Source organism: Delphinus delphis, chromosome 15 (genome assembly GCF_949987515.2).
Source record: "Delphinus delphis chromosome 15, mDelDel1.2, whole genome shotgun sequence".
NCBI classification, from domain to species: domain Eukaryota; kingdom Metazoa; phylum Chordata; class Mammalia; order Artiodactyla; family Delphinidae; genus Delphinus; species Delphinus delphis.
Window position 1 is genome coordinate 72281389 of NC_082697.1, and position 24610 is coordinate 72305998.

The 24610-nt window shown below is 47.5% G+C and overlaps 1 protein-coding gene and 1 non-coding gene across 2 annotated transcripts in view; both read left to right on the plus strand.

Moving 5' to 3' along the window:
• Window positions 1-2267: 2267 nt before the first annotated feature.
• SRCAP (Snf2 related CREBBP activator protein) overlaps window positions 2268-24610 on the plus strand; it is a 32443-nt gene continuing 10100 nt past the window's right edge. Inside the window, exons 1-24 of the mRNA XM_060032086.1 lie at window positions 2268-2289; window positions 3957-4030; window positions 4602-4864; window positions 6054-6305; window positions 7637-7822; window positions 8060-8200; window positions 9562-9784; window positions 9900-10177; window positions 10813-10906; window positions 11045-11134; window positions 11627-11815; window positions 11905-12233; window positions 12710-12887; window positions 13782-13918; window positions 14142-14311; window positions 14428-14620; window positions 16390-16526; window positions 16615-16801; window positions 18312-18481; window positions 18900-19165; window positions 19377-19664; window positions 20187-20351; window positions 21029-21295; window positions 21641-23136. Of these exons, the coding sequence (XP_059888069.1) occupies window positions 4811-4864; window positions 6054-6305; window positions 7637-7822; window positions 8060-8200; window positions 9562-9784; window positions 9900-10177; window positions 10813-10906; window positions 11045-11134; window positions 11627-11815; window positions 11905-12233; window positions 12710-12887; window positions 13782-13918; window positions 14142-14311; window positions 14428-14620; window positions 16390-16526; window positions 16615-16801; window positions 18312-18481; window positions 18900-19165; window positions 19377-19664; window positions 20187-20351; window positions 21029-21295; window positions 21641-23136 (5490 nt within the window). The 5' untranslated portion in view covers window positions 2268-2289; window positions 3957-4030; window positions 4602-4810. The remainder of the gene's footprint in view (window positions 2290-3956; window positions 4031-4601; window positions 4865-6053; window positions 6306-7636; window positions 7823-8059; window positions 8201-9561; window positions 9785-9899; window positions 10178-10812; window positions 10907-11044; window positions 11135-11626; window positions 11816-11904; window positions 12234-12709; window positions 12888-13781; window positions 13919-14141; window positions 14312-14427; window positions 14621-16389; window positions 16527-16614; window positions 16802-18311; window positions 18482-18899; window positions 19166-19376; window positions 19665-20186; window positions 20352-21028; window positions 21296-21640; window positions 23137-24610) is intronic.
• On the plus strand, window positions 10592-10722 carry LOC132439040 (small nucleolar RNA SNORA30/SNORA37 family). Its single transcript, XR_009522274.1, has one exon. It is a non-coding gene; the product is annotated as a small nucleolar RNA SNORA30/SNORA37 family (small nucleolar RNA).

Genomic DNA, 24610 nt, shown 5'->3' on the forward strand with positions numbered 1-24610 from the left:
TGTTTACATCTGTATACACCCCTGGATGTGACCTCATCCAGATCAAGATATAGGACAGGAGTCAGCAAACTTTTTATTGTAAGATGCCAGATAGAAAATAGTTTAGGCTTTGTGGGCTATGGTCTCTGCTGCAACTACTCAGCTCTGCTACTATAGCAGGAAAGCAGCCACAGTTGCTATGTAACGAAGAGGCATGGTCAGATTCCCATAAACCTTTAGTTGCGGGCACTGAAATTTGAATAACTTGTAATTTTAACATATCACAAAATATTTTTTTCTTCTTTTGATTTTTTCCTCAACCATTTGAAAATGTAAAAACCATTCTTAGCTTGCCAGCTGTACAGAAACAGGTGGTGAGCAAGACTTGCCCTTTGGGCCATAGTTTACCAACCTGATACATTTCTAGTATCCCCCTTGTGCATCTTTCCAGTTAAAACCTTTCTCTCCCAATGGTTATTGTTCTGATTTTTATCACCATCAATTAATTTTGTCTGCTCTTGAACTTTATATAATTGGAATCATATGTATTTACTCTCGTGTCTGGCTTCTTCAGCTCAACATAATGTCTGTCCTATGGGAATTTTAAACCATGATACATCATTTTCATTTAAGAGAACTAAGATGATCTTAAGTGTGAGAGCATGATGATCTGATTTATATGAAAAGGTCACTCTGGTTGCTGTGTGGAGAACGGAGTAAAGGGAAACAGGAGTGGAAGTGGGAGGCCCAGTCAGGAGTAATCCAAGCCAAGAGATGATGGTGGCTGGACCAGGGTTATAGTCAATGAAAATGGAAGACAGACTTTAGACTTACCTTGAGTTTGAGCTCACATATCCAATACGTTATTTCTGTGTTTCATAAGGTGTGATAATACTAGTAAATTTCCTGAATAATCTTTCTGAGACTGGCATAGTGAATTGTCAGGTATAAACCATGTCTTTACCCTCAAGGGGTTAACAACAGTTTTGGGCGTGGGGTGGACAGACCATGAATCCAGATACAATGCAATCAGTTCTTTATGGAGCCCAGGAGGCTATGGGAGCCAGAAGGGTAGTCAAGAGAGATCATCTGGGGGTTGTGGCCCTTGAGCTAAATTCTGAAGGAAAAATATTGAAAAAGGGTAAAAAAGTATATGGGAAGGCCAAGAAATGTGAGCTCTCTTGGGAGTTCAGTGCGGTTCTATGGAGTCTCAGAAATATGTAAGCTTGGCCTGGAAAGATTTTGAACTGGGCCTAAATGGATGGGCACTTACCCACTTTTTCAATCAAACAATCCATCCTTGATACTTCTGTGTGCCCTGAGGCTCCAGCATAGGACAGAGGTAGCAAACTGACAGCCTGTGGCTGAATCTGATGTATTTTGCCCCTCTTTGCTTTATTTACACTACCTTCCTGGTCCTCCTAGGTTTTTGAGTTTTCAACCCCTGGTTTTTGCTGTAACAAAAACAGTACTTCAAATCAACGACACAGAGAGAGAATCAGCTCTTTGAGTAGAATGGGGAAGAGCTCAACTGAGTGGATGAAGAGGAGCTGAATGAGAGCTTTATCTGGGATTCTGTACCTGGCTCCTAGGGTGGGCTTTCGGTGGTAAATTTTGTGTTTGTATCCTTGTGACTTTGACTGCTTTGTTATGAATCTTCGTTCTGGACTCTGTCACTAGTTAATCTATGAGCCTCAAATCATTTGTAAAATGGAGCACTGCTGGGATTAAAAGAGATAATCAAGTGCACAAAGTGGCCTCAATAGAAGGTATCTGTTATTATTATTTTATTTCGGGGTGAGGGTATCATATTCCCAAAGGGGTTCTTAACCTAAAAAGTTGGCTAACAGATGGCATAAGTGCTTAGGAGTTACTGGGAATACCATCCTTGTGTAAAACGAAGCAGCTCTACTTAAGTGGACTGTCGTGGGAATCCAGAGGCCCAGGTTCCACTACTAACTTGTTGAAAGTACCTGAGAAATTGCTTCAGCTTTCTGGGTGATCTATTAAAAAAAGTGGGGTGTATCGATCCGAGTTGGCAGCCGCAAGGCAGCCCCAGCGGCAGGTTCCGTGGTGGAGGGTAAAAGCTTTCCGCCGCGGACCAAGCGGCGAGCCTCCGGGAGGACTACATCTCCCAGCCTGCCTTGCGCGTCGGACAGCGCCCTACGCTAGCACGCGAACCTCTCCGCTCCCCGAACCTCCTGTTACTGTCTCTCGCGAGAGGACGGGCCGCGCCGGCGGTAGCGATAGTGAGCTGTGGTGGTGGCGGTGGTGTTGGTGGTGGCGGCCGAGACGGCGGCGGCCATTTTGGTGAGGCCTCGGAAGCGGCGGTGGCGGTTCGCTGCGAGTAGCGTCTCCCATTTTTCCCACCCACCGCCCGCATCTCTGTGCCGCGAGAGGAAGCAGTGGAAGCAAGGCGGTGACAGTAACCGCGGGCCCCAGGGGAATTTAAAGGCCGCGAAGGCGGCGGCCAAGAGGGGGCCCTCCCCCCTCCTCGGCGGGAGGGGGGGTGGTGCGCACGCCCCCGAGGACGCAGGTAAGGAGAGGGAGACAAGATGGCGGACGCCCCACAGCTCCCCCTCCCCTTACGGGTGACTGCGCGCGCATCTTTCCGCCACCGCCTCCCCTCCCACCTTCCCGGGGTGCTGCGCGCGCACCTTCGGCCGGGGCCCCGGGGCCGGTGCGCGAGGCTGTCGGCGCGCGCCCATAGCGACAGGCTGAGGGGGGCCAGGCCGGCCGGTTCTGGGCCCGGGCGCGTCTCCTCTCCCCTCCTGCCCGTCTGCGCACGCGTGCCTGAGCGAGCGAGCGAGCCCTGAGAGGACGGACCCAGGTGCGCTCCTGCCCGCCCACCAACCCCAGTCCCCCCTAAGGGGCGCGCGGGAAGAGGAAGGGGGGCGTGGGACGAGTAGTCGGGGCCCGCGCCCACCATATCCAGTCAGGAGCCAGGACCTGGCGGCACGAACCCCCCCTTATCTCAGCCTTTCGCGGTCTGGTGGTGGGGGCTCCCTGACGGGCAGGGATGAGAGGCTTCCTAGTCCTGCGACCCTTGGGTGCGTGGGCTTGGGTTCTGGCGGGAGCCCCCGGGCGGTGCGCGCAGCCGGCTCTCTCCGCCTCCAGGCGCGCACGCGCGGGCCCCTCCCCCAGTCGCGCACGTTGGGTGGGGTGGGAGTCTAGGAGGGGGCGGGGCTATCTTAGGGCTAGTGGCAAGTTGGGGCAGAGGTCAGGGGTCACGCTGGGTCAGGCTGTGGGGACGGGTTGGGAGACAGTAATAAAGCCGGGGGTCGAGAGTTCAAGCTTCTTGAATTCTGGTTAGCTCGATTCCAGTGACTCTGTTGTGGAAGGTAGAGTGAATCGAAGGCTGCACTGTGGTTAAAGAATTTCCTTAAACACTGGAGAAACACTTCCGGGCCTTGTGTGGGTTTACCCTGCCTATTTCCGGGGTATGGTTCTCTGCTGCTCGGGCTTCCTTACCTTTGCTCCTCTAAGGTCTCCTGCTCTAGTTCTGCTGTTTGGGGAAGTGTCATATGGCGCAGGTATAGGAGTCGCAGGGCCTGCCCTGAGGAAGGGTGGATCCTCCTACGTTTAGCCCTCACTGGAAAGGAGAGCCGGCTGCCAGGCAGCCAGCACCTTTTGAGCTTCTGGATGTGACAGCTTTTTTGGCTTTGTTAATTTGTCCTCCATTCAGAAGTTGGAGCCTTTTACCCTTAAGCTTTTTAAACTTGTTTGGGGGGCTTCACTTCCCTGCTTCTCCTCCCCAGCCAGAATCTCATGTTACTAGGGAATTCTGTTTTCACAAAACGTGGTTTGTTTTCATTTTTCTGAAATGTGATTTTTTTTTACTACTGTAGTTCTCTTCCGCCTTTAAACTGATTTGGGTATATTTAAAAGCCTCAAAAGTTGGTGTAAAGAAGGCTTTGATGGATGTTGGTAAATGTGGATTAGTTCCTCACTGCCGTTTTCCTCCCTTTTTGTTTCAGGCGTGATTCCCCTCAGTACGGCGGCACCGTGGAAGTACAGACTTTCACAGGGGGTGTGGTCTCAGCTCACACAGGTGAGGGCTCATATACCATTTCATGTGCTGATGCTAATGGGAAAGATGTTTGAGATAATGATTGTGGTGCAATAACAGATCTGGGACTACGGAGAGAGAAAGATCTGATCACCCTGACTCTACCAAGGAGAGTAGCACGTTCTCTTGGTTTTGGCATCAGACTGTCTAGGTTTGTCCTCCTCCTCCTACTTCCTTACTGTGACCTTATGCAAGTCTTCTGGTCTCTTTGTATTCTGATTTCCTAATTTATAAAACAGAGGAAATATTAGAATGTAAGCTAAGTTTATGTCAGCGGTCTTTTCTGCGTAGCTCTGTTTTTGGTATGTAGAAGGAGCTAAGTAAGCATTTTATCATAGCATGAAATGTATCTGGTTTATAAGGTAGATGTGAGGATTATAGAACACATCAAGTAAGTACTCAGTAAGGTATTTGACACATAGTAGATGCTCAAGAAACGTAAGCTATAATCACTGTGTTTGATTATCTTTATTTGTTAGTGTTATCCCTGTTTTTTAAGAAGATTCTTTAATCTTTCTAAATCCCATTTCTACTCTTTTTTACCTTACTTTAGGTGCTCCAGAGGCCGGTGAACCTGAGTGGAGGCTGGGACGCCCTAGTGGGCCCCGGGCCCTGGAAGGCGGGTCCCGGTGGCCGGTGGCCCAGAATGAGTCCAGCTCCCAGCATGCCCTGCAGCCGGACGCCAGCCCCTCGGCCAGCAGCAGTGGTGACAACGACCCAGTCGTTCTTCAGGCATCCAAAGAGGAGCCTGGGAGTGGGACCATGCAGAGCAGCCCCTCCCCTGCTCACCCTCAGCTCCCAATCTTGCAAACACAGGTTTGAAAGTGGGGAGGGTTCCTTCTCTGCTTCTGCTTTGTGGGCTGCTGGCTTTGAGGCAGAAGAAATGTGGCAGGTCTTAGCCGGGTTTCCATGATCCTAGCTACCTTGGTAACTGAGTTTGGAGAATCTTTGATGCTCAGGTGGGCTGTCAAGCCTGTTGGATACTCATATTCTACTTGACATTAATATAATGTTGATCTCTAAGAGCATGGAAATTCCTCGTTACCTGAAAAAAGTTGAATTAAGCCAGGTTGGAAATGGGGTTTGTGACAAAATGCTTTTAAGACTGCGTACTTTGAGAATAGCTCGGTTTCTTTTGGAACTGGAATGAGGTAAGCCTTATGGATGGTGTGTAGTATTCATTCTTTTCTCATACTGAGGGAGTGCTGGAGGTAGAAGAAAATCATGACTTTTAAAAAACTGGACAGACCTAGGTTTCCCGTACAGTAGGCTTTTGATGGTTATGGGTTTGATATTATTTTCCTGAGCAGCTGGGAAATTATGCGACATAATGTTTTTCTTCATTTAGTTGAGGTAGGAATTTGAGTGGCCCACTATGAGGCTTGTGTGCCAGAGTGAATTTCATGAGTTCCCTCACTATGCACATTTAAGTAGGACTTTGTTCTATACTCATTATTGCTTATGCGGTACCTTGTAATAGGTGGATATTTGAGAACAGTGACTAATCCTCCCTTTCCCCATCTACCTCTCCAGTAAAGGAAACTACCGAGGCTGGTGATGAACATAAAGAGGTTTAGGTGATCTTGGATTTTTTGATGCTTTTTGAATTTGGTGGTAGCTCAGATTTATTCGCATGGGTGAATCTGTCATACTTGCTGTGAAAAGGAGGGAAAAACAGGGAGTTGTTTATGTGAGTGAAATCATTGAGGTTCTGAAAAGATCATTAAAATTTGAGGTCATGTGCTATAGTAGTAGTCTTGAATTTGGGAATCATGTAAATGTCAGGCTCTAATTCCTCTTGCATGCCAAGTGTTTACTGGAAACTTGGCTTTGCCGTCTTGAGTACCTTATTAAAACTTTATCCCAAATGTTGTGTTTATAAAAATGAGGTTGATACCTTACTCCAGAGCTTTTTCTTGTGGAGATAGAATGAAGGAATGTACTTAAAACCCATGGTAGAGTGCTGCTAAGCATTCATCTTATCTGTCATTTCTCCCTTTTCTAGATGGTGTCGGACGGCATGACAGGCAGCAATCCTGTGTCCCCTGCCTCATCCAGTTCCCCAGCCTCTAGTGGGGCAGGTGGCATCTCCCCCCAGCATATAGCTCAAGATTCCTCTTTGGATGGACCTCCAGGGCCCCCAGATGGTGCCACAGTGCCCCTGGAGGGGCTCAGCTTACCCCAGGCTGCTGACCTGGCTAACAAGGGCCCAAAGTGGGAGAAGAGCCATGCTGAGATTGCAGAGCAGGCCAAGCATGTATGTATTGGGAAGGCCCATGAGGCTTCTTAGGAGTCTTCCTCCCTGAACTCCTATGTCCCATGGGTATTTTACATTTCTTTCCTTATCTTTGATTTACAGTACAGTCTCTGCTTTGATCTTGAACAAGTTTCTTGAACTCTGAGCCTCATTTTCTTTTTTTTAAAATAGGGATGGTGTAGTAGTGAATAGGCTGATAAAAGGTTTAAGTTAAAGGAGAAAATAGACACAAAAGTGCTTTGTAAGCTATGAGCCTCCTAAGATTTATTGGTTTCTACTTCACGTTTTTCTCCTGTAGTCTCTGTTAAACTTACCAGAGGTAAATGTTGTCTCTGGGCCAGCAACATCAGCATTACCTGGGAACTTATTAGAAATGCAAATTCTTCGTACCCTTCTTCTACCTACCCATTTAAAACTCTAGGCGTGGGGTCCAGCACTGTCTTAAAAAGCACTACAGATGATTCTGATGCATGCTCAAACTTGAGAGCCATTGGTCTAATATCCATGTCTTTCTTGGTGTTTCCTTGGTGACCATCAGGCCATTTAGTTTCTTGTCTCATCTGTGGCTGTTAGTTCCTTTGATTTAGTTTTTGTCAGGAGAGGACAAAAATAATGAGGGCAGTTGTCCTGAGTTTATAAGTCACCTCTGTTAAATAAAAATTTCAAGTGCTTTCATTTTTCTTTTTATGATATAACGAATGTAGAAACATTGTTATCTTTTTGTAATACTAACCACTGTTAATCTTTTTGTGTATAACTGTTCAGTATTTTCCACAAAAAAGTACATTTTTTAAAAAAAGTACATTTTTATAAAAATAATATTTTTTAAAAACTAACTGGATTATGTAAATTGGATTTTATAGCATATTTTTAAGTACGAACATATACTCTTGTGTAAGTAGAATTCTGCGGCAGTGAAGGTCCCTTCAGTGTATCTAGAGTCAGTAAGGAAGCATGCTTTCCTTGTTCTCTGGGAAGCTTCCCTTGGATATGTTTTCCTAAGTTGTGCCTATATTCATAAGGTATGGAGTGTGAAAAAATGGAAAAAGCATGAAATCTGGTGTGTGGAGTCAGACGTATTTTTAATTCCCAGTACTTATCAGCTCCTATCTTTGTAATCTCAAGTAAATCACTCAATCTCCCTGATCTTCTTTTTGCTCACCTGAAGAGCGTATAATATCAACTCATAGGATTGGTATGTGGACTCAAGACAAGCATATAACACTCAGTCCAGTCAGTGCCTGTACGTAGTCAGAGGTCAGGGATTCAGCCATGGTCATGAGGTGAAGTATATGTCAAGTAACTTGATTGACCTAGCTCTTCCTCATTAGGAGGCTGAGATTGAGACTCGGATTGCTGAGCTGCGGAAGGAGGGTTTCTGGTCACTGAAGAGACTGCCTAAAGTGCCCGAGCCTCCCCGCCCCAAGGGCCACTGGGACTATCTGTGTGAGGAGATGCAGTGGCTCTCTGCCGACTTTGCTCAGGAGCGCCGTTGGAAACGGGGTGTGGCCCGTAAGGTATGTCCTCAACTGGACCTACTACTTTCCATTTTGTTTTCAGGTTTGCTTTTTCTTGATGGGTAGGTTGGTTGGAAGGGAACCAAACATAATGGTGTACAGTGCTTGTAAATGCTTCTAGTCTCGAGAGGCAAGCTCTGACTTCCCAGGTTTCTTGGCTTTGACTTTTCTCTTTACCCTTGACTTGGGGATGGGCCAAGCGTCTGGCCTTGGAGTGTTTTCACCTCATCCCCACAGGTGGTGCGAATGGTGATCCGGCACCACGAGGAGCAGCGGCAGAAAGAGGAACGGGCCCGGAGGGAGGAGCAGGCCAAGCTGCGCCGAATCGCCTCCACCATGGCCAAGGATGTTAGGCAGTTTTGGAGCAATGTGGAGAAGGTAGGCAGCAGAGATTGGGAAAGGGAAATGCCTTGGGGTTGACTGGTGGGTAGCATGGTAGCAGGAATGATCAAAAGTTCTCCTGAGGAGAGTGGATAATTATTTCATGCAACTCTGATGACATTTCTGTTGTGTGCTGGACCTTTCAAGCATTGAGTTCTACGAGGAAGAGAGAAGTACAATGGAAAAATATGGGTCCTGCATTTGGGGATTGCTAATAGGACTTCTTGACTCCCCTTGGCCATCTGTCCTTTGCAGCCCGTTCAGTGTGCTTTTTTCAAGTGTGTGCCATTTACCTGCTTAAATACCATCAAAGTTCTCGTTAACTGAATTGTTCTCATTTATTAAGTTGTAATTGTTTCTTTTTTTTAAATGTCATTTTGTTTATTTTCTTTTATCTTTTTGGGCTGTGTCAGGGTCTTCGTTGTGGTGCACAGGCTTCTCTCTAGTTGCGGTGTGTGAGCTTCTCTCTAGTTGTGATGTGTGGGTTTTCTCTCTCTAGTTGTGGCGCCCGGGCTCCAGGGCACATGGGCTCTGTAGTTTGCAGCACGTGGGCTCTGTCATTGAGGCGTGCGAGCTCAGTAGTCATGGTGCGTGGACTTAGTTGAACCACGGCATGTGGGATCTTAGTTCCCCAACCAGGGATCGAACCCATGTCCCCTGCATTGTAAGGGGGATTCTTTACCACTGGACCACCAGGGAAGTTCCTGTAATTATTTCTTAAGTATTACCTGGCTTCTGTCTATATTTTCATTCTTGTATTCTGCCAGTTCCTTTTCTTTTCTTTCTTTCTTTTTTTTTTTTTTTTTTTGTGGTACGCGGGCCTCTCACTGTTCTGGCCTCTCCCGTTGCGGAGCACAGGCTCCGGATGCGCAGGCTCAGTGGCCATGGCTCACGGGTCCAGCCGCTCCGCAGCATGAGGGATCTTCCCGGACCGGGACACGAACACATGTCCCCTGCATCGGCAGGCGGACTCTCAACCACTGCGCCACCAGGGAAGCCCCCTTTTCTTCTTTCCACTTCAAATATTCTCTTGTATGTCCGTGGCCATTTACACATGCTTTTTCTGCTGCAGGGGATGCCTTTTTCCTCATCTTCACTTAGGGAACACCTACTTAATCTTTAAGATTCAGCTCCAGATACATTTGTAAGTCTTTCCCCACTGCCAGAGACTAAGCTGGCTCTTCTCTATCCTGTGCTTCCTTTCTGCTTTCCTCAGAAGCACCCTTAAGGTCATTTAGCTCTTCCCTCCTGAAAAGCCAGCCCAGGGCCTAGCATAGTGGAGGCTTCCCTAAATGTTGAGTAAGAATACATGAGTAAAAGATTATCTCGGTGATCCCTCCATTTCATGCTTGTGTCAGGTGGTGCAATTCAAACAACAGTCCCGGCTTGAGGAAAAGCGGAAAAAAGCCCTGGACCTGCACCTGGACTTCATCGTGGGGCAAACTGAAAAGTACTCAGACCTTCTGTCTCAGAGCCTCAACCAGCCACTAACCTCCAGCAAAGCTGGTTCCTCCCCTTGCCTTGGCTCTTCCTCAGCTGCCTCTAGTCCTCCACCCCCAGTTTCCCGGATGGATGATGAAGGTGTGTGTCCTCTTTAGCTCTGTTACTCTTCCTCATGTACCCTTTCCAGAGCTGAAAACCCACCCTGTGGCTTGCAGGGCCCCGTGGACTTTGTGACCTTGTTCTCCTGCTATAGATGGGGACTTCCAACCCCAAGAGGAGGAGGAAGAGGATGATGAGGAGACGATTGAGGTTGAAGAACAACAGGAAGGCAATGATGCAGAGACCCAGAGGCGTGAGATTGAGCTACTTCGACGTGAGGGAGAACTGCCACTGGAAGAGCTGCTCCGTTCCCTCCCCCCTCAGCTGCTAGGAGGGCCTTCCAGCCCCTCAAGAACCCCCTCATCTCATGATAGTGACACCCGAGATGGGCCTGAAGAAGGTGGTGAAGAAGAGTCCTCTCAGGTGTTGAAGGTATGGGCAGAAGGGGATAGAAGGTGGGTTCAGAGTGGGAGCAGAGGGAGAACCTTAAGGACTGAGTTCTTCCAGTCTATGAGGTTGGTTGTGGTTTTTAGGAGTCCTCCGTGGTGTGAGCATTTGGGCTCTCATTTGAGGTTGGATAGGAAAGAACCTGGGTTTGGGGCAAGTTACAGTGTGAGATGGCCAGGTTTCTGATGTGTGGAAGAGTACTCTTAGAATTGCTGTGTGAGCTTGGAAAAAAACTTACTTTGGTCCTTGTCGTTTCTGTGAAATGGCCCTAATACTCACTTGCTGGTTTGTAGGTTCGGAGCTGAGATGGTAACCTTGACGTCTCTTCTGGACCTAAGCTTTTTGTTTTTCCATGTGTCCGAGTGCATGGGGTTGGTGTTGGGGGCCTGTGTTTCTCTTCTGGCACTTTCACAGGTCCTCCCCCGGGCAGTGGGGCCAGGATTTGGTAGCTGGTACTGAAATTGAAAACCCTTGATTGTATCCTTGCCCTGGGACGGTGTCAGTGGCAACTGTCACTCAGTGGGACAGAGAGACTATTCTGTGACATCTTACTCAACGTTGTGTCTTTCTCTTGCTGCTCTAACCATAGGCCTTCTCCTTTTTCATCCTCTGCCAAACAGGTAAAGCCCCCACCCTCCTCTGTCACACAGCGCAACAAACAGCCTTGGCATCCGGATGAGGATGATGAAGAGTTTGCTGCCAATGAAGATGAAGGTCAGGCCTGTTCTCAGTCCTGTTGCCTCTTACCCCTTAAATTGTCTGGACCTAATATTTCAGACTTTCTCACCTCTTCCACTTGGACTGTGTTCTGAGCCTCTGACCCCGTTGATCTTGGTTCATTCTCTTTCCTAGCGGAGGATGAAGAGGATACCATAGCAGCTGAGGAGCAGTTGGAAGGGGAGGTGGATCATGCCATGGAGCTGAGCGAGTTGGCTCGAGAAGGTGACACCAGACATTTTACTGAGTACCCACTTGGTGTCTCTGTGCAGAATGCCAGAGATAAAGAAATGAATAAGACACTCTTATCCCTTCTGGAGATACTCTAGATCTAATGACAGAGACAGATTTATAGATGGTTATAAGTAGAAAATTATGATTGGTTATGATGGAAGTTTGAACAAAGTGATGTGAGAGCTGAGTGGAGGGAAGAACTATTGGAAGAGGATAGTGGCCATGTTTGATCTGAACCTTAAAGGGGAGGTTCCTCAGATTGATGCCGTCCTTCCCAGTGGAAGGCAGGACCATCCACAGTTCTAGCCCATGTTACGGGGCTTGGCTGAAAATAGCTGCTGCTGCAAGTAAACTCTTTTGCCTCCCTTCAGACATGGGCCTAGCAGTGTCTGTAGAAGCTGAGGTAAAATGAACTGGCACCACTCAGACCTCCCCTTCTTCCCCGTGAAGCATGTGAAGGCTTATCCTTCACTTCTCTTCCAGGTGAGCTGTCTGTGGAGGAGCTACTGCAGCAGTACGCAGGAGCCTATGCCTCTGATGCCTCTGCCCCAGGTTCTGGGAGTAGTGAAGAGGAAGATGAAGATGAAGTTGAGGCTAACAGCTCTGACTGTGAACCAGAGGGGGCCACAGAAGCTGAAGAGGCTACTCAAGAGGATAGTAGCAGTCAGTCAGGTGAATGTGTGGTCATGAGGCAAGAGCTGGGGAGGGCAAGACTGGAGGAGTAGGTATGGTGAACACTAAGCCTTGATCTTGTGCTTTAGACTCTGCTGAGGAACAGAGTGAGGATGAGGAAGATGAGCACTCAGAAGAGGAAGAAACAAGCGGGAGTTCGGAATCGGAGGAATCTGAGTCTGAGGAATCTGAGGAGTCCCAGTCACAGAGCCAAGCAGATGAGGAAGAGGAGGAAGATGATGACTTCGGGGTGGAGTACTTGCTTGCCAGGGACGAAGAGCAGAGTGAGGCAGATGGAGGCAGTGGACCTCCCACCCCAGGGCCCACCACCACTCTAGGCCCTAAGAAAGAAATTACTGACATCGCTGCAGCAGCTGAAAGTCTCCAGCCCAAGGGTTATACCTTGGCCACTACCCAGGTATTTCTAGGCCCAAGCTTCTGCTTTCTCATATCTTTTTTTTTTTTTTAATTTATTTATTTATTTATTTTTGGCTGCCTAGGGTCTTCGTTGCTGCGTGCGGGCTTTCTCTTGTTGCGGCGAGTGGGGGCTACTCTTCGTTGTGGTGTGCGGGCTTCTCATTGCGATGGCTTCTCTCGTTGTGGAGCATGGGCTCTAGGCATGCGGGCTTCAGTGGTTGTGGCACTTGGGCTCAGTAGTTGTGGCTGGCGGGCTCTAGAGAGCAGGCTCAGTAGTTGTGGCACACTGGCTTCGTTGCTCCATGGCATGTGGGATCTTCCCGGACCAGGGCTCGAACCCGTGTCCCCTGCATTGGCAGGTGGATTCTTAACCACTGCGCCACCAGGGAAGCCCCTGCTTTCTCATATCTTGAGTCTCCTGTTTCTCAGTGACAGATTCCTCAATTCCATTGTGTTACCTCTCCTCCTACCTACTAGGTGAAGACACCCATCCCCCTGCTCCTACGGGGCCAGCTCCGGGAGTACCAACACATTGGGCTGGACTGGCTGGTTACTATGTATGAGAAGAAGCTTAATGGCATTCTTGCTGATGAGATGGGGCTAGGCAAGACGATCCAGACCATTTCCCTGCTTGCCCACTTGGCCTGTGAGAAAGGTAACTAGGCCGGGCCCTTCTTCTTGGGTCTCCCTTGGCCAATTTCCTGGGAAGCTTATTTAATGACTTCAACTGTAGCACGGTGAAACAGTCTCTTGCTGATAAGTAGCTTCATTGACTCTGGTCAATAACTGTATAGAGAGGTCATTGTAGGCACTAGGATTCCCCAACCCCCCCCCCCAAATTTTGACTTAGTTGATTTACAATTTTCGGTTAGTTTCAGGGGGTACAGCAAAGTGATTTGGTTATACGTATGTATGTATATGTTCTTTTTCAGATTCTTTTTCTTTTAGGTTATTGTAAGATATTGAATATAATTTATTGTGCTATGTAGTAAATTCTTTTCATCTATTTTACATGTAGTAGTGTGTATCTGTCATTCCCATACGCCTAATTTATCCCTTCTCCCCTTTCCCTTTGGGTAACCATAATTTTGTTTTCTGTGTCTATACGTCTGTTTCTGTTTTGTAAATAAGTTCATTTGTATTATGGTGCTAGGATTCTTAGGAAGGGCCATTAGGACAGAATCGTCAGGGTTTTATACCTGAGTTCCAGAACCCCAAAGTTTGTATTTCCTTACCATCTCTCATCTTTTTAAAATTCCTCTGCCCCAGATCTCTCCGAATCTTACTTTATTTTTTAAAATTGAGGTATAATTAACATTTAACACTATATTTCAGATGTACAGTATAAAGATTTGGTGTGTGTATACACTGCAGAATGATCATCATAGTAAGACTAATTAAGGTCCATCATCATACATAGTTACAAAACATTTTGTTTTTTCCTGTGGTGAGAACTTTTAAGATTTACTCTTAGTAATTTCACATGTGCAATACAGTATTATTAACTGCAGTCACCGTGTTGTACATCTCTCATTCTTTTGCTAAACAGGTAACTGGGGTCCCCATTTGATCATTGTCCCCACCAGCGTGATGTTGAACTGGGAGATGGAGCTGAAACGTTGGTGCCCCAGCTTTAAAATCCTTACTTACTATGGAGCCCAGAAGGAGAGGAAGCTCAAGCGGCAGGTTTGCTTCCCCATGTGTTTGCTCCCTTCCCCTATTGATGTTTCCTATACTTTTAGGCCCTTTCCTCAAATGAGTTCCTTTCCCTTCCCTTTCTGTTACCCCATTCTGCTCCTGGGACTTTTCTTTCTCCCAACGTGATTTCTGTCCCTTGAAGATCTTAGGATGTCTTCTTTTTGCTCTTTCTTTTTACCCCACTTTCTGCTACTTTCTCCTGATACTGCAGGGCTGGACCAAGCCCAATGCCTTCCATGTGTGTATCACATCTTACAAGCTGGTGCTGCAGGACCACCAGGCCTTCCGCCGCAAGAACTGGCGCTATCTCATTCTGGATGAGGCTCAGAACATCAAGAACTTCAAGTCTCAGCGCTGGCAGTCATTGCTCAACTTCAACAGGTGGAGATGGAGATGTCTGAGATTCATGGGAGGGTTGACTTGGCCTGCCGGGTGGGATGCTTGCACAGTTGGGACTTTGCTGACCATCCTCCCTGTAATTCCCTGTCTCTTTGCAGCCAGAGACGCCTGCTCCTGACAGGAACACCCTTGCAGAACAGCCTCATGGAACTGTGGTCCTTGATGCACTTTTTGATGCCCCATGTCTTCCAGTCTCATCGCGAGTTCAAGGAATGGTTCTCTAATCCCCTAACTGGCATGATTGAGGGCAGCCAAGAGTACAATGAAGGTCTAGTCAAACGCCTTCACAAGGTAGGACCTGTACCAGTTTGTCAAGGGCATTGGGAATGGCAAGGAACTAAGGGCAATACTCAGAAAAGCCTTAGGAAGAGGGAAGTCAGTGCTAGGTTGAATTTACCCAGTTGTCAAACTGCAGTGTTCCAGTGACTTAACTCATTGCCAGATTGAGTGACCCCATCTTAGTCATCATTCTGCTTGTTTTCTTTAATGGTAGCATTTCTGTTTTTATTCTTTGAGTAGAATGATAATGCTGATCTGTTCCTGGCTTGGGTTTCTCTTTACCTGACTTTCCACAATTACATAGTTTTGTTGTGTTCTCTTTTTCTTTTCTTCTTTTATTTTTTTATTTTTGGTCTTCTCTGGCTCCTCTTCCTTTGTCCAGTGTCCAGCTTTTAAATAACATCTCTCAGCATTCTGATCTTTACTTTTTTTTTGTCACCCAGTTTACTTATCTCATCGGCATACTGATTTATATAATTCCTTGACTCTCTAGACCACTCAACCTGTATTTAAATTTCTGATAATGTCTTTAATTGAAAGTTCCTCTTTTTGTGAAATTTTATTTATTTATTTTTGTTATTTGCCCCCAACCCCTTTGAACCCCATCTGATGGACATTTTTATACAGAAAACAATAAAAATTTCCCTCTCAGGGCTTCCCTGGTGGCGCAGTTGTTGAGAGTCCGCCTGCCGATGCAGGGGACACGGGTTCGTGCCCTGTCAGGAAGATCCCACATGCCGCGGAGTGGCTGGGCCCGTGAGCCATGGCCACTGAGCCTGCGCGTCCAGAGCCTGTGCTCCGCAGTGGGAGAGGCCACAACAGTGAGAGGCCTGCGTACCGCAAAAAAAAAAAAAAAAAAAATTTCCCTCTCAGCTTGGTGCCTTCAGCCTGACATTTTTGGAATACAAGGGGCACTTCCCTCTCTCCTTAGCCCCTGGGGCTCAGCCCTGCCTTGGCAGCTGTCGCCTACCCTGCCAGAAAGTTCCTCTTGAACTCACTCTGTTCTAAGCCAAACATCTCAAGCCTTATAGCCTATTATTTCTACTCCATTTTGGTCAATCACACCATCAGTTTGGTAAATCAAACTATTCAGTAGAAACCAAGATGTCTTCCTTGACTATACTTCCTCGTTTTTAAAGTTTTAAAATATTTTTAATATTATTTGTTCCTATTTTATTGAGATATAATTGACATATAGCACTGTATAAGTTTAAGGTGTACAACATAATGATTTGACTTACATACATCATGAAATGATTACCACACTAGATTTAGTGAAACTATACCTCTTTATTTTCTCTTTTTTCACTTCTTCCATGTCAAGTTGATGACTGTGTCATATCAGATTTTATCTCCTGAGATCTCAGATTTGTCTTTGGTTTTCTTTGCTGCTGTCAGTGCCACAGATTTGTTCTCAGCTTCTTGGCTGGATTTACTTTCACAATCTTGTAAATGTACAGTTACTCCTTGGAACTGTAGTTTGACTCATCCCTTCTGCTTAGTTAGTTGCTCTGTCCTCAGTGCCTTCTTTATCACTTCTTGTGTTGTGGTATTATCTTTATGTTCGTCTCTTTCATTATAATAAATTCCTTGAGAGGAGGGCTTGCATCTGATTCACCTTTGTGTGATTGGTTCCCGGCATGCTGCATGGCTCCATGAGTGTTTACTGATGGGCTAAGCCAGCGCTCTGCTGGTCATCAGGCCAAGACCCAGGTAGAGGGTCTAGGCTGGGGTATAGTGCCCGCTGTTCTCCTGTCAGCCTCCTGCTTATTTGCTTTTAGGTTTTGCGGCCTTTTTTGCTGCGCCGAGTTAAGGTGGATGTTGAGAAGCAGATGCCCAAAAAATATGAGCATGTTATCCGCTGCCGGCTCTCCAAGCGCCAGCGCTGTCTCTATGATGACTTCATGGCACAGACCACGTAAGGGAGGACCGAGGGTGGGCCTGGGACCCTACAGTGGAGCGGAGGTGACTATCAAGATGTCCCATTTATTTCTCCTTTCTCCCAGAACTAAGGAGACACTAGCCACGGGCCATTTCATGAGCGTCATCAACATTTTGATGCAGCTGCGAAAAGTCTGCAATCATCCAAACCTGTTTGACCCTCGACCCGTTACCTCCCCCTTCATCACTCCAGGCATCTGTTTCAGCACCGCCTCTCTGGTGCTAAGGGCCACTGATGTCCACCCTCTCCAGGTAAGCAGTTGCCTCCAAGGTTATTGGCCCTACCCACCCCTGCACCTCTTTTCTTTATGCTGGAGTCTGACCTTTTGCATACTTACTTGCCCTGTCACCTCAGCATTATTCCAGTTTCATCGTTTTCTAACTGTGTCACTTCGGGGAAGCTAATTATTAACCTTTAACCCTAAATTTGCTTGCCCTTCAAAACTGGGGTTATAAGGCCTATTCTGCAGTATGTTTGTGAGAATTGTGTTAATATTTTTAGAATTGCCTGGCATATTAATAATGCTTAAATATTTTAACTGTTTCTAAGCATATGGTACAGTGGCACTAAGTACATTCACATAGTTGTACAGCCATCACTATCATCCATCTTCAGAAATTTTTTCATCTTTCTAAACTGAAACTCCATACCCATTAAATAATAACTCCCCATTCTCCCTCTGTTCCCAGCACCTGGCAGCCACCATTCTACTTTCTGTTTCTATAAACTTACTATTCTAGGTACTTCATGTATGTGTGATCATACAGTATTTGTCCTTTTGTGACTGGCATATATACTTAGTAGAATGTCTTCAAGCATGTGTAAGGATTTCCTTGGTTGGGTAATATTCTATTATACATGTTCTTGTGTATGTGTATACATGTATGTGGGTATGCACATGTATACATTTACATACATAGAGACAAATACCACGTTTATCTGTTCATCAGTGGACACTGCGGTTGTTTCCACCTTTTGGTTACTGTGAATAATGCTGCTGTGAGCATAGGTGTACAAATGTGTGTTTAAGTCCCTACTTTCAATTCTTCTGGGTATATATACACAGAAATGGAATTGCTGCATCATATGATTATTCTATTTTTAATTTTTTGAGCAACAGCTATACTGATTTCCGTAGCAGCTGCACTATTTTACATTCCTACCAGCATTTTGCAAAGGTTCTGAGTTCTCCACATCATTGCCAACACCTGTTTTCTGTTTTTTTGATAACGGCTGTCTGAGTAGGTGAGGTGGTATCTCATTGTGATTTTGATTTCCCTAATGATTAGTTATGTTGAACATCTTTTCACGTGCTTATTGTATATTTTCTCTGGAGAAATGTCTGTTTGAGACCTTTGCCAATTTTTATTTTTATTTTTGGCCACGCTGTGGGGCCTGTGGGATCTTAATTCCCCGAGCAGGGCTTGAACCTGGTTCTTCAGCAGTGAAAGTGCAGAGTCCTAACCACTGGACCGCCAGGAAATTCCCGCCAGTTTTTAAATTGGATTGTTTGTTTTTTTTGTTGAGTTGTAGTAGGACTTTGTGTGTTCTGGATGTTAGCCTTTTACCAGATACATGATTTGCAAATAATTTTGGTCCTAATCTGTGGGTTGCCTTTTCACTTTATTAATAGTGTCTTTTGATGCAGTCTAATTTATCAGTTTTTTTCTTTTGTTGTCTGTGCTTTTGGTGTGATATCCAAGAAATCATTGCCAAATTGGCTCCTTTGACACTATGCTCTTGTGTTCCTTCTTATGTCAGCGGATAGACATGGGTCGATTTGATCTCATTGGCCTGGAGGGTCGTGTCTCTAGATATGAGGCCGACACATTTCTACCCCAGCACCGCCTTTCCCGCCGGGTTCTGCTAGAGGTGGCTACTGCTCCGGACCCCCCACCCCGGCCCAAGCCAGTCAAGATGAAGGTCAACAGGTACCAGGGCCGAGGAATAAGGAAGTGGGTTCCTAGAAAAAAGTGGCTGCAGCTGGCTGGGGGGAATTGGGGTGGAAAGGTAAGAGTTGGAGGCTAGGCTGGAATGTTCATATAGATGGATGAAAAATACTTGGAGGAATCGGGGGATAGAATAACCAGAAGATGGTTTTGGGAGAGGCCCTTGTGTTTGTCACTGATTTTTTTTTTCTCCCTCCTCTCTCTGCTTCGTGCTTTTTCTTTTTTCGCTTTGTGCTTTTTGGTTATCGGATTTCTTTCCCGTTTTCTCCATTGGGTCTTACCTTTCTCTCCTTTGCTTTTATAATCTGTCTGTTTTTCTGCCTCATCTTCCTTATTAATTTCTTTTCCTATTCTTCACTCTCCCTCCTTCCCTACCCATCCCCTTGTTTTTTCCTCGTAGGATGCTGCAGCCAATGCCCAAGCAAGAAGGCCGGACAGTGGTGGTGGTGAACAGTCCACGGACTCCCCTGGGCCCTGTCCCAGTCCGACCCCCTCCAGGCCCTGAGCTCTCAGCCCAGCCCACGCCTGGCCCAACCCCCCCAGTGCTGCCAGCACCACTGATGGTGTCGGCCTCGCCTTCTGGGCCCCCACTCATTCCGGCATCCCGGCCTCCTGGCCCTGTTCTTTTGCCCCCACTGCAGCCAAACGGTGGGCCTCTTCCCCAGGGTGAGTTCCAAGGGAGCCAGGATGCTGGGGGATACTTCAGGCAGATTGTTCAGATTGGGGGAGAAGTAATGAAATTAGTGTTTGAGGAGCTGGGTTGGAGACAGGGGTGTGGTGTTTGATGGGCTACAAGGGGTTATGTATGGAGGTTTCTAGGACCAGGCTGAGGCTTTAGTCAAGGTATATCTGACAGGTGTTTGCTTTGTGTTTACAGTGATGCCATCCCCTCTGGGGGTCTTGAGTGGGACCTCACGGCCTCCCACGCCAACCCTATCCTTGAAGCCAGCCCCACCTGCTCCTGTTCGCCTGAGCCCTGCCCCGCCCCCAGGCTCCTCCAGCCTGTTGAAGCCCCTTACCGTGCCACCGGGCTATACCTTCCCTTCTGCTGCTGTCACCACCACCTGTACCACCACAGCCACGGCTCCCACCACGGCAGTGCCAGCTCCTACTCCTGCTCCACAGCGCCTCATCCTGTCTCCCGATATGCAAGCTCGCCTGCCCTGTAAGTTCCCAGGGCTCTGTGAGGGTGAAGGACTTGAGATGGGAGGAAAGCCTACATGCCATGGAGCTGGAGAGGAAAAGCTCAGGACCATGAGTGTATCATGGTGGCTAACATATATTAGGTATTTTGCCAGGCATTGGTAATTCATAATCAAGTAAGAGCCCTCAAGTAGTTCACAGTCTCTAGTTGGGGAGATGATCCATAGATGAATAAATAGTGGTAAGCCTAGCAGTAGAAAATTATTTGGGGTAAAAGGGCAGTGTAGAGGAGGCAGGTGGTGATTAGCTCAGTATGGTGGAAAGCTGTTAGAGGATGTAAAGGAGATTGCAAAGCAAACAGGTGGGATTGGAAGGAGTAGCATGTCAGAAGCTCAAAGGCTGTAGGTGGAGGCTAAGCTTATTGGAACATGGTAAGTTGAGGGGGAGGGTTGGAGAAACTGGAGACTTGTGCCTCATGAAGGTCTGTGAAGTGAGTTTGAGCAGAGTGAGCCCCATGTACATTAAGCCTCTTCTTTATTCATAGCAGGTGAAGTGGTCAGCATCGGGCAGTTAGCCTCACTGGCACAGCGGCCAGTGGCTAGTACAGGGGGAAGCAAACCTCTCACCTTCCAAATCCAGGGCAACAAGCTGACTTTGACTGGTGCGCAGGTGCGCCAGCTTGCTGTGGGGCAGCCCCGCCCGCTGCAAAGTAGGTAAAACCCACCCCCTGTCCTGCCTTTTTCCTCCTCCTCTTTGTCCCTTTGTTTTTGTGGCTCTTTTCAGATGTCAGCCTTTATGTTTCTTTCCTTACCTTTTGGTGGGTGGGGCCAAGGGGAATGGTTGGAGGGGGTCTTTTGATCAAGATAGGTATGAGTTTATTCTGGAGAAGTTATTCCCTCTTCGTTCTTTCTCTCTTCTCTTGCCTCTGCCCTCCTCCGGCTGATAGCTGCTTCTTTCTTTCTTTCTCTCTTCCCTTAACCCAGGGAATGTGGTGCACCTGGTGTCAGCAGGGGGGCAGCACCACCTCATCAGCCAGCCTGCCCATGTGGCCCTCATCCAGGCCGTGGCCCCGACCCCTGGCCCTACCCCTGTCTCTGTGCTGCCTTCTTCGACCCCCAGCACCACCCCTGCCCCCACTGGCCTCAGCCTTCCGCTTGCTGCTAACCAGGGTGAGGCTTCTGGCCTTCCTACTTACTTAGCCCTGCTGGCCTTGGTCCTTCCAGGCATGCCCTGGGCTACTGTCTGTCTAGCCTTCCCTCAGTGTTGTTTTCCTTTGCCAGTATCTCTGATATCTGTCTGCTACCCTCTCCTGCCCTTGGACTTCTTCCATCCTTTGGGTCTCTTGTTTCTTTTCTACCTTCCCCTCAATCTAGCTTCCTCTTGCAGTGCCACCAACCATGGTGAATAATACAGGCGTGGTGAAGATTGTAGTGAGACAGGCCCCTCGGGATGGACTGACTCCTGTTCCTCCGTTGGCCCCAGCACCCCGGCCTCCGAGCTCTGGGCTTCCAGCTGTGTTGACTCCACGCCCCACATTAACCCCTGGCCGGCTACCCACACCTGCTCTGGGTACTGCCCGGGCTCCCATACCCACATCCACTCTGGTGAGGCCACTTCTCAAGCTGGTCCACAGTCCTACGCCTGAAGTCAGTGGTGAGTTCAGGTGGCTGAGGCCATAAATTTTTGTCAGGAATGGAGATAAGGTGGCCCAGAGGGTTTCTAAGTCACAATAGATCCTTTCGTTATCAGTATACTGATTTGCATTAGCCCCCAAAATGGTCTGCTGAGCCCTTGCCTAATTCCAAGATACATAAGTTGGAACTTTGGAGGGAAAGGAAATGTTGAATTGTTAGATTCCTTGAATCTTTGATCTCATGGTGTGGGAGTGAAGGTCTTCTGGGAAACAGGTGAAGCTTGGGGGTAAGGGAAGGGGTGGGACAGGGTAATAGAAGGAGCAAGAAAAGAATTTGGGGGCTAACTTATCCTCTGTCTCCACAGCTTCAGCACCCGGAGCTGCTCCCTTGACCATCTCTTCTCCTCTCCCCGTGCCATCCTCACTACCTGGGCCAGCCTCTTCTCCAATGCCAGTTCCCAACTCCTCTCCCCTTGCTAGTCCTGTGTCTTCTACAGTCCCAGTTCCAGTATCATCTTCACTCCCCATCTCTGTCTGCACAACGCCTCCGTCCCCAGCCTCAGCTCCACTCACCATCCCCATCTCAGCCCCCTTGCCTGTTTCGGCTTCAGGCCCAGCTCTGTTGACTAATGTGACTCCAACACTGGCAGCGGCTCCTGGACCTCCCTCTTTGGCACCAGTTGGGACTTCTCCATCAGCGTCAGCCTTGACTCTAGGTTTGGCCACAACTCCATCCCTGTCCCCATCTCAGGCACCTGGTCACCCTCTGTTGTTGGCTCCAGCCTCTTCACATGTTCCAGGGTTGAACTCAGCCGTGGCCCCAGCATGTTCACCTGTCCTGGTGCCAGCTTCTGCTCTGGCCAGTCCTTTTCCGGCAGCATCAAATCAAGCTCCAGCTCAGGCTTCCCTTTTGGCTCCAGCACCTACTGCATCTCAGGCTCTAGCCACCTCTCTGGCTCCCATGGTGGCTCCACAGACAGCAATCCTGGCTCCTTCTCCAGCTCCTTCTCTGGCTCCTCTTCCAGTCCTGGCTTCATCACTAGGTCCTACTCCTGTACTGGCTCCATCGCAGACTTCGGTTCCACTTCTGGCTTCATCATCTACTCCAGGAACTCCTTTAGCCTCAGCTTCCTCGCTGGTGCCAGCCCCAGCTCCTGTGTTGGTTCCATCATCAGCTCAAACTATGGTACCAGCCCCGGTTCCATCACCTCTCCCGAGTCCGGCTTCTACGCAGACACTGGCTTTACCCCCAGCTTTAGCATCCACTCTTGGCGGATCGTCTCCATCTCAGACACTGTCTTTGGGAACTGGGAACCCCCAAGGTTCTTTTCCAGCTCAGACATTGTCATTGACTCCAGCAGCATCCCTAGTACCAGCTCCAGCCCAGACACTGTCTTTGGCACCGGGACCACCACTGTGTCCATCTCAGACGCTGTCTTTGGCTCCAGCACCCCCTCTGCCTCCAGTTTCTCCAATGGGCCCGGCCCCAGCTCACACACTGACTTTGGCTACAGTGTCGTCATCTGCTTCACTCCTGGCCCCAGCTTCAGTGCAAACACTGACCTTGAGCCCTGCCCCAGTGCCGGTGCCCACCTTGGGCCCAGCGGCAGCTCAGACTCTGGCACTGGCCCCAGCCTCAACACAGGCCCCAGCTTCCCAGGCATCTTCCCTCGTGGTTTCGGCAACCGGTGCCGCTCCCTTGCCTGTCACCATGGTATCCCGGCTGCCTGTTTCCAAGGATGAGCCTGAGACACTGACATTACGCTCTGGTCCCCCCAGCCCTCCCTCCACTGCTACCTCGTTCAGTGGTCCCCGACCTCGACGCCAGCCCCCACCACCACCTCGTTCCCCTTTCTATCTGGTAAGTTTTACTGCCTCAAAGGAGAGGGAACAGGAAATTGAATTTCTTTGGAGTGTTGCTACAGAGTGGATGGAACAAAATAATGTCACCTTTATCTTGGTAAATTACGAAGCCTAGTTTTGTGGACCTAATACTTGAATGTCACTGGACAAAGCCCTTCCCTGGGCCTTTACTCTTATTTGTAAAATGGGAAGAATAATCCATGTCCTACTTTTCACAGAGGAAGTAATTGAGGACATAATGTGCTTTTAAAACTATTAATCACTGATGTGTTCAAGGCTTTCTTGTTACATTTGGTCTCTTTGGTTCTTTCTTACTGTTTTGAGTTAGTGTTGGCATCTAATTGCCCCATTTTACAGATGAAACTAGCCTACTAAATGATGTTTTAAAATTTATACAACTTGTGAGAACACAGATGTGCTGGCTCCATTGCTTTCTCTTCTTCCCCACAAGAGGCAGTCCTCAGAGACAGGAGGATTTTTCTCAGTTGCTAAAACTGTCACCATTAAGTATTTGAACTTCTAGGGGAGAAAGGACACCACGGAATACAGTTCCCTAAAGATCATGAGCGTTTGACTTTGACGGTCATTTGCTGTAGTTTTTTACCTCCATGGTGATTAAGTGGGAAATAAAGAGAACTCTGTCCCTTCAGGAGCTTTCTGGTAGCCATTTTTTTCTATCATATATATAGTTGTATATATATTTGGTTAAATAAAAGTTGCAACTCAGAGTAAGTAACCCAGGACCCAATAATGAGAAAGATCTAGTGAGTCCTTCCAGGCCCTCTTGTCTTTTTCTCACTCTGATAATAGAGCTGCTTATTCTCGGCCCCAGTCCCCCACCCTCCCATCTTTGCCACTTGCTTCCACCTTTGGTCTTTCTCTAATGCTGCCAGGTTGGTCTGGCTTTTTGGAAGTAGAGAGAGGAGAGCCTAGATCCTAGCCCAAGGGTGCAACCCCATGGTCTGTGTTAAATTTTCATTGCTCTGCAAGTAGGTAGCAGCTTCTTGATACTTTTTCTTTAAACAGTTTGAGATATAAATCACATACCATACAGTTCACCTATTTAAACCATACAGTTCATTGGCTTTTAGTATATTCACAGAGTTATGCAACCATGACAACAATCAACTTTAGAACATTTTCATTGCCCTAAAAAAAAAGAAACCCCACACCCTTAACCATCATCCCTGACCTTTCCATCCCTCCTAGCTCTAAGTAACTTGTATCTGTAGATTTACTTATGGAGTCATATACGGTTTTTTGTGACTGGCTTCTTTTACTTAATATTTTTGAGGTTCATCCATGTTATGCTATAACTGACATATATATATGTATATATATCAGTACTTCATTTTTTAAAAATTGTTGAATAATATGCCATTGTATGAATATACCACATTTTATATATCTATTCATCAGTTGATTGGGGGACATTTGGTTTGTTTCTTCTTTTTGGCTGTTATGAATAATGC